The sequence below is a fragment of the Rattus norvegicus genome, chromosome 10, assembly GCF_021556685.1.
Source record: "Rattus norvegicus strain SHRSP/BbbUtx chromosome 10, alternate assembly SHRSP_T2T, whole genome shotgun sequence".
In the NCBI taxonomy this organism is placed as follows: Eukaryota; Metazoa; Chordata; class Mammalia; order Rodentia; family Muridae; genus Rattus; species Rattus norvegicus.
Window position 1 is genome coordinate 92,260,960 of NC_141543.1, and position 14,490 is coordinate 92,275,449.

Consider the following 14,490-nt stretch of genomic DNA (forward strand, 5'->3'; position numbering starts at 1 on the left):
CCTACCAAGCACAAGGCCCTGGGTTTGGTCCTCAGCTCTGGGAAAAAAAATAGATTCCTTAAACCTTAATCTTTATAAGCTGATGAAAACTTTACTCTCAAGATCCTATTATCTGCTTGCTTCTTGGGAGAATCGGAAACTTAATTAAGCACAGATAAATGCATGGTGAGAGCGATCTTGCCCACCCAGCTCTTTGGAAAGGAGGAATTTTCTAATGTCTTGGCACAGACAGGACGGTGCACAGCAACATCTACATGGCGTGGGTTCAGATGCGCCATGGCGACTGCATGTCGTTCTTGCCCGAGTATCAGAAGCTGATAGCTAGCTTACCTCACGAATGCTTTAAGGTTTTTTTTGTCCTAGGAGAAGTTTAACTTGGAAATTCCTCAGCTTTGGTGGGGAGCACTCTGTGGCTTTTACCCCACCCCGCTCCCTGAGTAGAAGCACGGTGACAGTGTAAATGCTTCAATCTTGGGGTGCGCTTTTTCAGGCTGCCTTGGGTTGTGGAAGCATTGTAGTCTGTAGCCATGTCCAATATGGAGCCCTCCTCAGGGGTGTTCAGTCAGGTTTCCTCTATACAGCCGAAAGGTTATTTTATCACAACGCCAGGAAAGCAGGGTGTGGTGTCTCTGGCTGAGCAGCTGTGCCAAGAGTGGGCCCCATTTTAGCCAGGAGAGTTAGGGATTGATTGCCTGGCATCTGACTTTCTTTCCTCTTTATCTTGTGGTAGCCATCTGAAGTTGTTTTTTTTTTTTTTTTTTTTTTTTTTTTTGGTTCTTTTTTTTCGGAGCTGGGGACCGAACCCAGGGCCTTGCGCTTCCTAGGTAAGCGCTCTACCACTGAGCTAAATCCCCAGCCCCTGTTTTTTTTTTTTTTTAATAAAAGCAGTACACACTCTGTATGTGGGGTGTTATAGACAACCAGAGGAATGGAATCTGGGTAAATAGCTCACACGTGTATTTTTTTCTGATTTTTCCTCGCTGCCCTTGTACTTGAGGTGTGAGCTTGGCGTTCAGGGTTGTCCGCCTTCTTGTTCCGCACAGTCTAAGTTAGTCCAGTTCATGAGCTTGAACACCGCTGTTTTTGCCAGTGACTTAGTGCCTTGTATTCAGGCAGCTCTTTTCATCTGGGTTCTCTAAGCCCAGGGACAGACAGGCTTCCTTCTGTTTCCTCTCTGCCTTTGTCATTGTGGAAACGGAAGCGTCCGAGTAGAACTGGAGAAACAGGCTCCCCTGTACTGAGCATCCTCAGCCTCTCCCAGCCTTCTGGTTGTATCTGAAAACAGGAAGGCTTTGTGAGTCTGGGCTCTAGGGCAGATATCTCCAAACGAAGCTTAGAAATGGGGTAAGGGTAAAGCACAGAAGGCCGGGTCCGCAAAGGATCCGTTCTGATGCCACTCAGGTTTCATTGTTCTAGAACTTTAAAGCTGTGCCTGTAAGCCCAGCACTCAGGAGCCTGGGGCTAGGACTGCTGTGAGTTCAAGGCCAGTCTGACCTATACAGTGAATGCCAGGCCAGCCTGAGCTGCAGTGTAGACTGTGTCAAAGGAAGTTTTCACCCATATTGAGAGTTCTGAATCTTTGGTTTTCCTTCTGGGGTCCAGGGCGACTACGTGCACAAGTCCGTGTTCATCATTTTTTTCCAAGGTGACCAGCTGAAAAACAGGGTCAAGAAAATCTGTGAAGGGTAAGAGATGTTGCCTGCAACCAAGAGGCATACAATGCTGTCTGCTACAGGCTCAGGAAAGTGACCAGATCCCTGTTAGCTCTTTTACACTGTGAATGATGTTAAGAATATTTTAAAGCATCAGAATTAGCTCAGGCTTTGCTTATGTACTTTTCAAGGATCAGAAGGGCAGCTCAGGCTGTGGAGATAGCCCTGTGGATAGGGTGCTTACTGCACAAGCATAAGGCCTGGAGTTTGGGTCCCTAAAGCCCACATAAGTACCAGCTAGGCATAGCAACTATAATCCCAGCATTTGAGAAGCTGACGATGGGATCTCAGGAGCATGCTGGCGAATTAGGTTCTTTGAATGAGCGAACTTGGGTCAATTGAGACCCCACCTAAATGACTCCTGGTGTCAAACTTGAGTTCCCAAGACATGCACACACACATACATGTTCCTGCCCATACATACATACATATATATATGCTACACACACATGTCCCCATCCAAAAAATCCAGCAAAGTTGTAATTCCTTTATTCAAGGACAGTGGGTTTACATGCCAGCATAGTGCCATAGGCATTGTATAAACTTTCTGGTACTCTGGTTATGAACAGAAATTTTTCCATGCCATTTTTCCCTAGTAACATAATAAAAACTATTTTTTTAAAGTTATTTTTTCAACATTCTTTTGCAAGGATTTATTTATTTTGTGTTTATGAGTGTCTTGCCTGACTGTGTTATGTGCACCACATGCATGCCTGGTGCTTTTGGAGGCCAGAGGAAGAGTGTCACATCCCCTAGAATTGGGATTGCGGGCAGGCGTGGCCCACCATGCCGGTGAAAGAGAAGCAGTGCTCATAACTGCAGAGCAAGCTTTCCAGCCCCTTATAGAGAATGTGCAGTCTGTTCCGCATTATTCCTGTCCGCAGGCCACGTCCCATAAGTGACCAGAGTTGATTGCCACAAAGGCCAGTCTGGTTGTACTTATCCTGTAGTAGCTAGGATTGTTTTCTGAGGGGATTCACATGCAATGCACGAAGAAGCTTCAGTGTCCCTAAAGCTGTTCCTCTGCCCTGCAGGTTCCGAGCCTCCCTCTATCCCTGTCCTGAGACTCCACAGGAGAGAAAAGAAATGGCTTCCGGAGTCAATACCAGGATCGACGATCTCCAAATGGTACAGGGGGCCATGGGAGTCGGACTTTGTGAGCCACTACAGTAGCAAGCCAGTCTCCTCCCTTAAATCCCTGACAGTTTGTTAAGGCACCTGCAGCAGTTGGGTACCACAAAGAGAAATTCGTGTGGGTTGGAAGTCCCCCTGGGAACTGGCAAAAGTCTAGGATAGGACCGTTAAAAACAGCATTAGCCATCCTCTAAAGAGAAAGGAACGCTGTGTCCTCCGGAATCCTTACTGCTTAAGAGCAGTCCGTTCCCTCCATTTCTTGAGTCTGGGGTGGTTTTTGCAATAATAAGTTTTTCTTAAGATTTGCTGCATTGGGGCTGGGGATTTAGCTCAGTGGTAGAGCGCTTACCTAGGAAGCGCAAGGCCCTGGGTTCGGTCCCCAGCTCCGGAAAAAAAAAGAACCTAAGAAGATTTGCTGCATTAAGAATAAGAAAAGTCAAACAACCCAGAAGTTCCTGTAGTCTTTTCTCTCCTCACACATTCTTTTAGCAGCCTCTTACGACAGCACAATATGTCTGGTTACCTTTGATCTTAACCACATGGGCCAGTCAGAGAGCCCGGAGCTGACTCTTGAACCCAATAAGAGGACTGTTAGATTTTTATCAATTTACAACTCAAAAGTCATGCACATCACAGTCCTATGAGGGTTCTAAGGGAAGACCCGTGATTTGTGCTTATTTGGAAGGAAAAGGTCACCAGGGGACTTGTTACTTTAGGAAAGAAAGAGTGCCGTAGTTGTTTGTTTTCTTTAAAACATTAATAGACCCACCAGCTTGACCTGCTGCTGGCTTCTTTGAGATACACTTACCCATTTAACCATGGGAAAGACAAAGGTTGATGTTTGTAAAGAACGGTTGTTGGGTGATATAGATCATTTTTAACACAGTTTGGTGTCTAAGCCATTATACTCCCTTCTAGGCTTAGGGTGGGTTTAAAGAGCATGTGTAGGAGCCATTGTGAATGACTAGAATTTGATTTTTTTAAAAGTCCAGCTAGGGGCAACACAATGACTTAGCAGATAAAGGCATTTGACACCAAGCTTAACATCTCCAGATCACACACTGTGACACAGCGTATTTGTCTACACACACACTTTTGAAAAGTTAAAAAAAAAAATGGCCAGGGGCTGGAGAGATGGCTCAGTGGTTAAGAGCTCTGATTGCTCTTCCAGGGGTCCTGAGTTCAATTCCCAGCAACCACATGGTGGCTCACAACCATCTGTAATGAGATCTGATGCCCTCTTCTGGTGTGTCTGAAGACAGCTACAGTGTGCCCACATACATGGAATAAATAAATAAATCTTAAAAAAAAAAAGTCCAGCTATAGAAAACCAAGGAACAGCATGGAGAAAGGGAAAAGCAAATAAGACAAAAGAGCTTGCAAATTCAGACATTATTCAGATTGAATATTAAGAAATTTCAGCGTTTTTTGTTTGTTTTTGTTTATTTGTTTTTGTTTTTTAAGACAGAATTTTTCTATGTAGCCCTGGCTGTCCTGGAACTCCCTCTGTAGACCAGGCTGCCCTTGAACTCAGAGATCTGCCTGTCTCTGCCTCCTGAGTGCTGGGATAGGGGGTGTGTCCCATCGCCACCTGACAACTACAGTTTCTGAGCCTTGCTCTGTCCCTGTCATTCTAGAAGGTGGAAAGAATTGGAAACAGCCACAGCTAGCAGGAAAGAAACGAGTGTAACACACCCCTAAAGTGGCATGGCTTCCCAAGCATGGTGGCTTTTTTTATTTTTTTTTTTCTTTTTTTTTTTCGGAGCTGGGGACCGAACCCAGGGCCTTGTGCTTGCTAGGCAAGTGCTCTACCGCTGAGCTAAATCCCCAACCCTGGTGGCTTTTTTTTAAACCTGTAGAACTCACCTCCTTTGTGCAAGACAGATTTTCAGGGATTAGCTGCTACCCTGTGAGTGGAGGCTTTTCCTTTACATAGTTAATATGAAAGGCTTTCCTTTTCAAAGAATTTAAAAAATCCTCCCAAAGCTTTAAGAGATTCTCACACAGAAGTGCGAGGGTGGGTAGTTCGCACAGTTCCTTCCAACCGGGAGCAGTGGGCTTAGCTTCATGTCTCAAAATTACATTTTTTATTTCATTGTATTTACCGCATACATATGTGCTTGTGCATCACGGCACACACGTGGAGGCCAGAGGACAACTTGGGAAATCTGTTATCTCTTTCCCCTGGGAATGGTACTCGGCTTCTCAGGCCTAGTCCCAAGCACCTTTACCTGTTAAGCTGTCCATCTCACCAGCTTCTTAGTTTCCTACAACTACGAGCGTCTTACATATTTGTCAATAAACAAGACTTGGGAATATAGACTGTCCCTGTCTCTTCCTCTAAGGGCGTCTGTCCCCATTTTTAAAGGACCAACACATTAGCTGTTTTCCTCCTTCATAGAGTGGCGCCTGGACCTGCTGTTGCTCACTGCCCACTGACCCTTTCCTTAAAGATTTATCTTTATTATTTTTAATTATATGTGTGTATGAGTGTCTACATGTGCGTGTGAGTGCCTTTGGAGACCAGAGACTTGCGTGGGATCCCCGGGGCTGGAGTTACAGGGGATTCGGAGCCTCCTGGCATGGGTGCTGGGAACTGGACTCTGGAGCAGCAGCAGCAGCAGCAAGAGCTCTGACCTGTGAGCCACCTCTCCCACCCAAAAAAGTCACTGCCCTTAAACAATGCAAGCAAAGCCAGGGGTCTTTCTGTGTTGTGCCTTAGATTCGTGGTAAGATTGAATATTGAGGAAAAAAAACTACAAAATACGTTTCCATTTGTCATTAGCTTGAAGCTAAAGAAGACAGTTATAATGAGAGCTCATTTCCTTTCCTTTTTTCCTGCTTTCATTGTGGTGGTGCTGGGATGAGCCTAGGGCGTCAGGCGCGCTGGACAATCCCCTCTACCACAAAGTTACGTTCTCCACCCAGAACTCGTGTTTTGTGAGCTGGACACATAATTCCATGGTGGCTTGCTTTTATAGCATGTACAAGGCCCCAAGCCCTGTCCCCAGCACTGTAAGAACTCCCATTTCTTGTCCTTTGACCCCCACAACCCTCAACCCACAGAACCCCAAATAATACACCTTGCTAGGGGAAGAATAAGACTGTTTCCTGGCAACCCTTTTTAGAAAGCAGTGCCTCTCTGCCATCCCATTCTATGATGGAAGGCCTGTGTTGGAAAGGTCCCTTCCCCTACTCCTTCCTCTCCCAAAAGGTTCTGAATCAGACAGAGGACCACCGCCAGAGGGTTCTGCAGGCGGCTGCTAAGAACATCCGGGTGTGGTTCATCAAGGTGCGGAAGATGAAAGCTATCTACCATACCCTGAACCTCTGCAACATCGATGTGACGCAGAAGTGCCTGATCGCGGAAGTCTGGTGCCCCGTCACTGACCTGGACTCCATCCAGTTTGCACTGCGAAGGGGCACGGTGAGTGTCCAGCCAGCAGTGAACCTGCTGGGCAGGAGGCGAGCCTCCTACTAATTAACTTCATATCTACGACACTCTTGCTTTCTTTTTTTTTTTTTTTAAAGATTTATTCATTTATTATATATAAGTACACTGTAGTGTCTTCAGATACACCAGAAGAGGGCATCAGATCTCTTTACAGATGGTTGTGAGCCACCATGTGGTTGCTGGGATTTGAACTCAGGACCTCTGGAAGAGCAGTCAGTGTCTTAACTGCTGAGCCATCTCTCCAGCCCCACTCTTGCTTTCTTTAATGTGTTCTTCTACCCCAAGAGTGTGCTCTGTTGTCTGGAGGACTGGCCGTATCCTACAGAGCGGAAGCTGCAGCTCAGTAGTGGGAAGGCATTTGGTCATGGCTGTGATTCCTCAGAGCAGACCATGCTGGAGCTTCCTGACTGACTCGCTCTCTCTGTTGACTGCTCCTACTTGGTGGATAGAGCAGCTGCTTTCTAAGTAAACCAGGGAGGGTGTGTATATGCATATGTATGGATATATGCACATGTATGTGTATAGGGAGTGGTTCTCACCTTTCCTAGTGCCGTGGCCCTTTAATACAGTTTTTCAGGTTGTGCTGAGCCCCAATCATAAAACTGTTTTCATTGCGACTTCATAACTGTGATTTTGCTACTGTATTGAGTGCTAATGTAAATATCTGATATGCAGAATATCTGATATAAGACCCCTGTGAAAGGGTGGTTCAAACCCCAAAAGAGGTCTTGACCCACAGCTTGAGAACCACTGATGTAGAGGGAGAGTGGACTTTTTTCTAACAAATATGACTAGAAAAAGTGTCAAGAAAAAGTAGAGTTTGGTGGAACAAGCAATTGGCTTGTCATGTGTGAGGCCCTGGGCTCAGTCCCCAGAGCTGAAAAAAAAAAAAAAAAAAAAAAAAAAGCAAACAATTAAAGGGCGACGAGTGATCAGGAGCCAGAATGGTGCGGTGGTTACATATGTGGGAAACCATGTACACAATTGTACACAAGGCAGGGGAGGCAGCGCTAGGAGATTGCTGGCTGGTCTTGCATGTACAAAGCCCTGGTATTTTTGTTTGTATGTTTTGCTTTTCAAGATAGGGTTTCCCTGTGTAGCCCCTGCTGTCTTAGCACTCACTCTGTAGACTAGGCTGGCCTTGAACTCAGAGCTCCACCTCCCTCTGCCTCCTGAGCGCTGCTAGCTCTTGCTGTGTGAAGCCCTAGTTTAATCTCTGGTGCTGCGTAAACCAGATATGGTGGCAAATCCTTATCCTTGTAATTCCAGTACTCGGGAAATAACAGCAAGGGGGATCAGGAGTTCAGGGCATCCTTGGCTATCTAGTAAGTTTGAGACCAGCCTGGGCTACATGAGACTTTGTCTTAACAAACAAAGCCTCCCAGTACAAAAGGAAAATCACTGCAGATAGCAGCCGAAGTACAGTGTGGTAGAGCACAGTGTTTATAATGGCTTCTGGAAGAGTAGCTGCTGAAAGTGCATCCAATCAATGAACCCAGTTACGAATGACTTTTCAAAGGTTACAGGATTTAAAACTTCACTCTGGGAGGTTAGAGAGGCCGTGAGTTGGGCAGCTGTGATCAAAGCAGATTTGAAAGCATGATCAGCAGACCATGAAGAGCAGAGGAATCCTGAGGGTCAGTGGCCAGTCATGGGGCTACTGTGAACATAGAGCTGTCATTGATGAGGGCTGTAGGCAGAACTTGATGAAACACGATGGATTTGTGAGACATTCTCAAGGGAAAACTGAGTGCATATCCTCAGGAATGAGAATTAAAAATGGTTCTTAGGCACCAAAACTGTGTGTCTCAGGTGATTAAAGTTCATGGGAGTCAGAGCCCAGCAGGAGGAGCTTCTTAATGGGAAGGCTAGCAGGTTGAGTGGCAGTCACACCGAGGCCCTGAACAGAAATCTGTGAGAAAATAGCAAGCAGGCAATGGGGCTAAACTAAAGAGATCGGACTGTTAGCAAGCGTGAGGACACCGAGACCTGCGGTGATCCTGGTGAGAGGAGTCCTCCAGAGTTCTGCAGTGCTACTGGTGGGCAGCAGAAGAGCTGGCGTGTGGTCAGTCTCTCCAGGCCTTCAGGAAGGACTAGGCGGGGAGCAGGGCAGAGTGTGTTTTGCTGTCTCTGGTTTTGAACTCTTTTTTTTTCTTTTTTCTTTTTTTCAGAGCTGGGGACCGAACCCAGGGCCTTGCGTTTGCTAGGCAAGCGCTCTACCACTGAGCTAAATCCCTAACCCCAGGTTTTGAACTCTTAAATTCAAGTGATCCTTCCCGTCAGCCTCCTGGGTGTGCCACTACCTGGCTTACATTTTTTTCACCATAGTGATGTACTTTCTAAGAATTCATTAAAGCTCACTTTTTATTTATTTGCCTGCAGATATCCACTCTGTTTGCTTTACTCATTGCTGTTTTCAACTGTTGAAACCATTTCTCACTCTGTACCTCAAGCTGGCCTTCATTCCCAGCCCCTTAGCTCGCCTCGTGGAGTTCTGGGGATCACAGGCAAATACCACCATGGCATGCTCTGAGACACGACAGAAATCTTCTGTTGTCAATTTTAGATCTAGTCCCAGTTTTTCCAAAGACTGAGGAAAAACATAAAATAATCTTGAATTTTGTTAGTTTAATTGGAATGTATGTATACTGAAAAAGGTACGTGTTTTATGTGTGCAGCGTGAGTGAAAATACGTGCGCACACCTGCGTAGCCATGGGGACAACCCAATGCTGACATGTTTCTAATGTTTCCTAGGAGCACAGCGGTTCCACTGTCCCCTCCATTCTGAACAGGATGCAGACAAACCAGACACCCCCGACGTATAACAAAACCAACAAGTTCACGCACGGCTTCCAGAACATAGTGGATGCTTATGGGATCGGCACTTACCGAGAAATTAACCCAGGTAAACACACTTGATCCTTTCCTCTAGCAGGTATGTCTGGTCCTCGTTCTACTGGCTGCCTATGCATTAGGATAACTGTGAGTGCAGCCCAGCACACAATTGCAAATTTATTTAATGTTTTGTGTGTGTGTGTGTGTGTGTGTGTGTGTGTGTGTGTGTGCAAACCTTGTAAATGGCATCATTATGTCAAGAGACTGGACATGTCTACCACTTGGTTTGATTCTTTTAATATTTTAAACTGTTTTTGGTGTTGTTTTGAGATAAGGTCTCACCATTTTTCCCTGGCTGGCCTGGAACTCACTTTGTAGACCAAGTTGGCTTCCAAGTCACAGAGAATCTGCCTACACCTGCTTCCTAGTGCTAGGCGTGGGCCACCATGCCTGGCTAGTATTTCAGTTTTTTTTTTTTTTTTTTTTTTTTTTTTTTGGTTCTTTTTTTTCGGAGCTGGGGACCGAACCCAGGGCCTTGCGCTTCCTAGGTAAGCGCTCTACCACTGAGCTAAATCCCCAGCCCTAGTATTTCAGTTTTAAACTCTGTTGGACAACTGTTTTAAAGATCTAAAGATGAGACTGGAGAGATGGCTCAGCGGTTAAGGGCACTCACTGGCTGCTCTTCTAGAGGTCCTAAGTTCAATTCTCAGCAACCACATGGTAGCTCACAACCATCTGTAATGGGATCTGATGCCCTCTTCTGACACATAGGTCATATATATATATATATATATTTATACACATATGTGTGTATGTATATACATACATGTATATATATGTCATATACATAAAATAAATAAATCTTCAAAAACTGTTAAGTTAAAAAATAAAAAGATCCGAAGATGGCCAGACTTCAGCTGTTGTGTAATTCCTGCAAAACGTGTCCATTGGACAAAAACAGATCCATCACCAAATAACACTTGTGTGTGTCCTCAGTGCCACAAAATATCGCCCTCTCAAAAGAGTAACATCACTAGGAATGGTGGCGCACACCTTTGATCCCCGCACTCAGAAGGAAGAGGCAGACAGATCTCTTAAGTTCAAGGCCAACCTGGTCTACAGAGTAAGTTCTAAGCCAGACAGGGCTACACAGTGAAACCCTGTCTCAAAAACTCAACCAAAGACAAGCTTGGCTTTGGGGAAGCTGAATGACTTCTTGGTTTCCTCGTCCTGAGGCTAGAGAGAAAACACGGCACTGGGAACTGTTTTCAGCATAAGCCAGGGGTCTCCTGTGTTCAGTTAATTATCCATTCAAGAGTCCAGCATTCATTTTTAGCCTGCAGCTCAGAAAGCGTTGCTGCACAGAGAGGCAACAGCTGGCCGAGCCCAGAGCAGAGTCCCGAGGCTGAAGGAAGGAAAGAGAACAGGGCTCTCTGTTTCCCTCCATCCTTACCGTGAAGTGTCAGCTGTAATGCAGCCGTCGGCTGCTCCGTGAGGGTGTGGACCTCACCGTGACAGATTTTCCTGAGAGAGGGTCTGTTCGTGCGACATGCAGGAATAAGCATTCCACGTCAGCCTCAGAGCGCAGGCAGGAATGAGGAATGGGGGACTCGTGCCTTCACTTACCTCGTGTCTTTCCCTCTGGCTCCTTTGTAGCTCCGTACACCGTCATCACCTTCCCCTTTCTGTTTGCTGTGATGTTCGGAGATTTTGGGCACGGCATTTTGATGACTCTGTTTGCTGTGTGGATGGTGTTGAGGGAGAGCCGGATCCTCTCCCAGAAGAACGAGAATGAGGTACCCTGCACTGGCCTGGGTGGTGTGGTCTCCCCAGCATTCATGATTAAAGTAATGATCAGAAGGCCATGAAGTTACAAAACGGGAATACTAAGTTATATGAATATTGAAGAAGCCATGTGCTGAGCAAGTGATTTATTTTAGCATTTTTCTTATTTCATTGGTAGTTCTGGGGGTGATCCTTGACGTCACTGGGGATAGGCTGGTACTCAGTGAGCTGCTTCTCTGGCCATCCTAGCCTCCTATTTTAGTTGTTAGTTAAAGCTCTCAGGGTGGAGTGGGCTGCTGTGTGGTTGGTGTAAGTAACATTATCACCAGGGAAACTGCCACACTTCATTCTCGCAACCTTTCCTCTGGCTCCCAGATGTTTAGCATGGTGTTCAGCGGCCGATACATTATCCTTCTGATGGGACTGTTCTCCATCTACACTGGACTCATCTACAATGACTGCTTTTCCAAGTCTCTGAATATCTTTGGGTCATCATGGAGCGTACGGCCAATGTTCACCATAGGGAACTGGACGTAAGTTGCGGAAGCCAAAAGCCAAAGCTAATTCCTTGTATGGTTAGCTCTGTAGGGCCAGCAGTGAACCAACACCCATTTCCGTAGTTGAAAATGTTTGGTTCAGAAGGGCATATTATCTCCTCATATTTACACACCAGTTTATGAAGGGCTTTATGATTTGCTCAGCAAATATCAAGGATCTGAGCCTACCAATGAATGTAACCTATCTACTTAGCTTGTAAATTAAAAGCAAGTTACCTAAATGCCCTACTCAGTTATGTATTAGTGCTTACTTTTGTTATTTTGTCTTTTTTTTTTCCCCTGGAGCTGAGGACCGAACCCAGGGCCTTGTGCTTGCTAAGCAAGCGCTCTACCACTGAGCTAAATCCCCAACCCCTCTTACTTTTTCTTTACGTTTGATTCCCTCTTGTTCTTAACTACTAATTCCTCTTTTCTTCTTTTTGTACGCATGCACGCGGGCATGTAATTGCATAGAGATACATGGGTGTGTTGTGGAGGCCCAAGGCTGACGCTGGTTGTCCTCCTAACTGCCATTCTCCTTACACATGGAGCCTTCAGGGTCTCCTGAACCTGGGGCTTACCACACAGCGAAGCTGGTTAGCTAGCTTGTTGGTCTCCACCTCCCTTAAGGACTGTTACACCAGCCTGGCTTTTATGCAGGTTCTGGGGATGCAAACTCTGGTCTCCTTGCTTACCAGGCATGCACACTCCCCCATAGCCATCTCCCCCAACCTCTAGTTTCTTCATTTTCACTGAGGAATCGAGATAGCTGTGGTTGTTTCTTTTGTGCTTAGTTTTTAGACTGAGTAGCTCCCTTTTCTCAATCAAAATTAAATGTAACTTCCTCTAACCCAATAGGGAGGAGACGCTCCTGGGGAGTTCTGTCCTCCAGCTGAACCCAGCTATCCCTGGAGTCTTTGGTGGCCCTTACCCATTTGGCATTGATCCGGTAAGTGTACCTCTTTTTGACGTGAGGCTTTCCTTACAGATTGATGTGTATTTGTTTGAGTACGAAGAGTTGACCTGAAGGCCTTGTGTGTGCAGAGTAGATCTGAAGGCCTTGCGTGTGCTGGACAGATGCTTTCTAGCTCTTGAGCTGTGCGCCAGCCCTCTGCCTGTTTTGTTTCATTTTAAGATAAGTTCTCAGCAGGCTGTCTTTGAACTCACTCTAGCTTAGGCAGGGCTTGAGCTTTTTAATCTTCCTGCCTCAGCTTTGAAGTTTTTTAACTGATCTGGAAATGAGAGGTTAGGTAGGGATAGCTAGAGCACACCCATAACCCTAGCACTTGGGGAGTTGAGCTGGTAAGATCACCCAAGTATGAGGCCAGTTCAGGCTTTGTAGTGAAACCTGTACAAAAACGCCCAAAAAACCACCACCGACAAAAAACCAAACCCCAAAACTGACTTAGATATTAAAAATTAAAGCAGGAGCTGGGATGTGCTCAGTCAGTCAAGGGCTTGTCACACAGCATGAGGACCAAAGTTCAGATCCCAGCAGCCACATAATGGCTGGCATGTTGGCACGCACCTTTAATCCAAGCACTGAGGAGTAGGGACAGGCTGGGCCTCTGTTCTTGTGGAAATGCAATCGTATAATTATGGGAAACTAATGTTTTTCTGTCATCACTCCTCAGCACGTAAGTCTCAAAGGGGCTTCTCTTTGGGTTGTGTTGCATTAGAAGGTTTTGTTTTCATTTTTTATCTTAGTGTGGTTGGAGCCCAGCATCTCAGGCAGCCTAGCCAAGCATTCCGGGCACTGAGCTAGGCCCCCAGCACACAATGTTTGAATCATTTGCCCTGAGTTCATTTAAAAGGGGGGAGGAGGAAGGGCACTAAAAATTAATCCTGCGTGAAATTAGGACAGAATTTCCAACAACTTTTGCAATGGTACTTCTGCAATTCTGTACCATGTACCTGACCAGAGCAGTTTTCTCGGGTTGGTGATTATAAAGTTAGACTATTGATCAAGTCTGAAAACTGTTGACGATCCTTTATATCACACAGTATCAGATGCTCAGGGAGGCTCTAACTCTCGTGTTTGTTTTTTGGAGACAGGGTCTCACATAGCCCAGGCTCAAACTCCTCAGGTAGTGGAATGTGGCCTTGAACGTCCAATTCTCATGCCTCTGCATTACGGAGATGTGCCACCACGCCTAGTCTAGATTTAATGTTTCACTTTGATTGAGTGTTTGATTGCCATGCCTATTTTATATTCCTATCTAAAGGGGTTGGAAAAAAATCTGTGAACCCTTCATCTAGGCATTGGGTCTTAATGGCTCCATAAAGGGGGAAGAAAAAAGAACCCAACAATGTAGAAAGAAGTCTTCCATTCTTAATGAGCCAGGCAGTGGTGGCGCAGGCATTTAATCCCTCAGTGCTCAGGAGGCACAGGCAGGTAGATCTTTGCATTCAAGGCCAGTCTGCTCTATAGAATGAGTTCCAGGACAGCCAGGACTTCCAGAGGAAGCCTGCCTTCAAAAATACAAAACAGGGGCTGGAGAGATGGCTCAGCGGTTAAGAGCACTGACTGCTCTTCCAGAGGTCCTGAGTTCAATTCCCAGCAACCACATGGTGGCTCACAACCATCTGTAATGGGATCAGTGCCCTCTTCTGGTGTGTCTGAAGACAGTAACAGTGTGCTCATATACAGAAAATAAAAACAAATTCTTTTAAAAAAAACAAAACTTCTGTGGCAAGAGTTATGCCAGTGATACTTAGTCATTTTACCTTTATTTTTCTGTGTTCTGTGTATGGTGTTTTGCCTCCATATGCATCTGAGCATCACACGTATGTGGTACTTGAGGAGACCAGGCATTAGATGCCCTAGGACCGGAGTTATAGATGGTGGGTGCTGGTCATTGAAACCAGGTCCCCTGGATGGACAACAAATAATACTAAACAACCGGGCCCTCTCTCCAGTGCACAACTGACACTTAAAAAGTAGGTGGTCGGGGTTGGGGATTTGGCTCAGTGGTAGAGCACTTGCCTAGCAAGCGCAAGGCCCTGGGTTCGGTCCCCAGCTCCGGGGGAAAA

General features: G+C 45.9%; 1 protein-coding gene across 23 annotated transcripts in view; it reads left to right on the forward strand.

Moving 5' to 3' along the window:
- Positions 1–14,490, forward strand: part of Atp6v0a1 (ATPase H+ transporting V0 subunit a1) — a 54,299-nt gene that overhangs the window by 18,099 nt on the left and 21,710 nt on the right. For all 23 annotated transcript variants that reach the window (XR_015630470.1, XR_015630473.1, XR_015630471.1 and 20 more), the window contains 7 exon segments: positions 1,603–1,685; positions 2,747–2,840; positions 6,061–6,273; positions 9,056–9,206; positions 10,793–10,932; positions 11,297–11,454; positions 12,316–12,406. Coding sequence is in view for 16 of the 23 variants with exons in the window: in NM_031604.2 (NP_113792.2) it covers positions 1,603–1,685; positions 2,747–2,840; positions 6,061–6,273; positions 9,056–9,206; positions 10,793–10,932; positions 11,297–11,454; positions 12,316–12,406 (930 nt within the window). In the remaining 7 variants the exon portion in view is untranslated.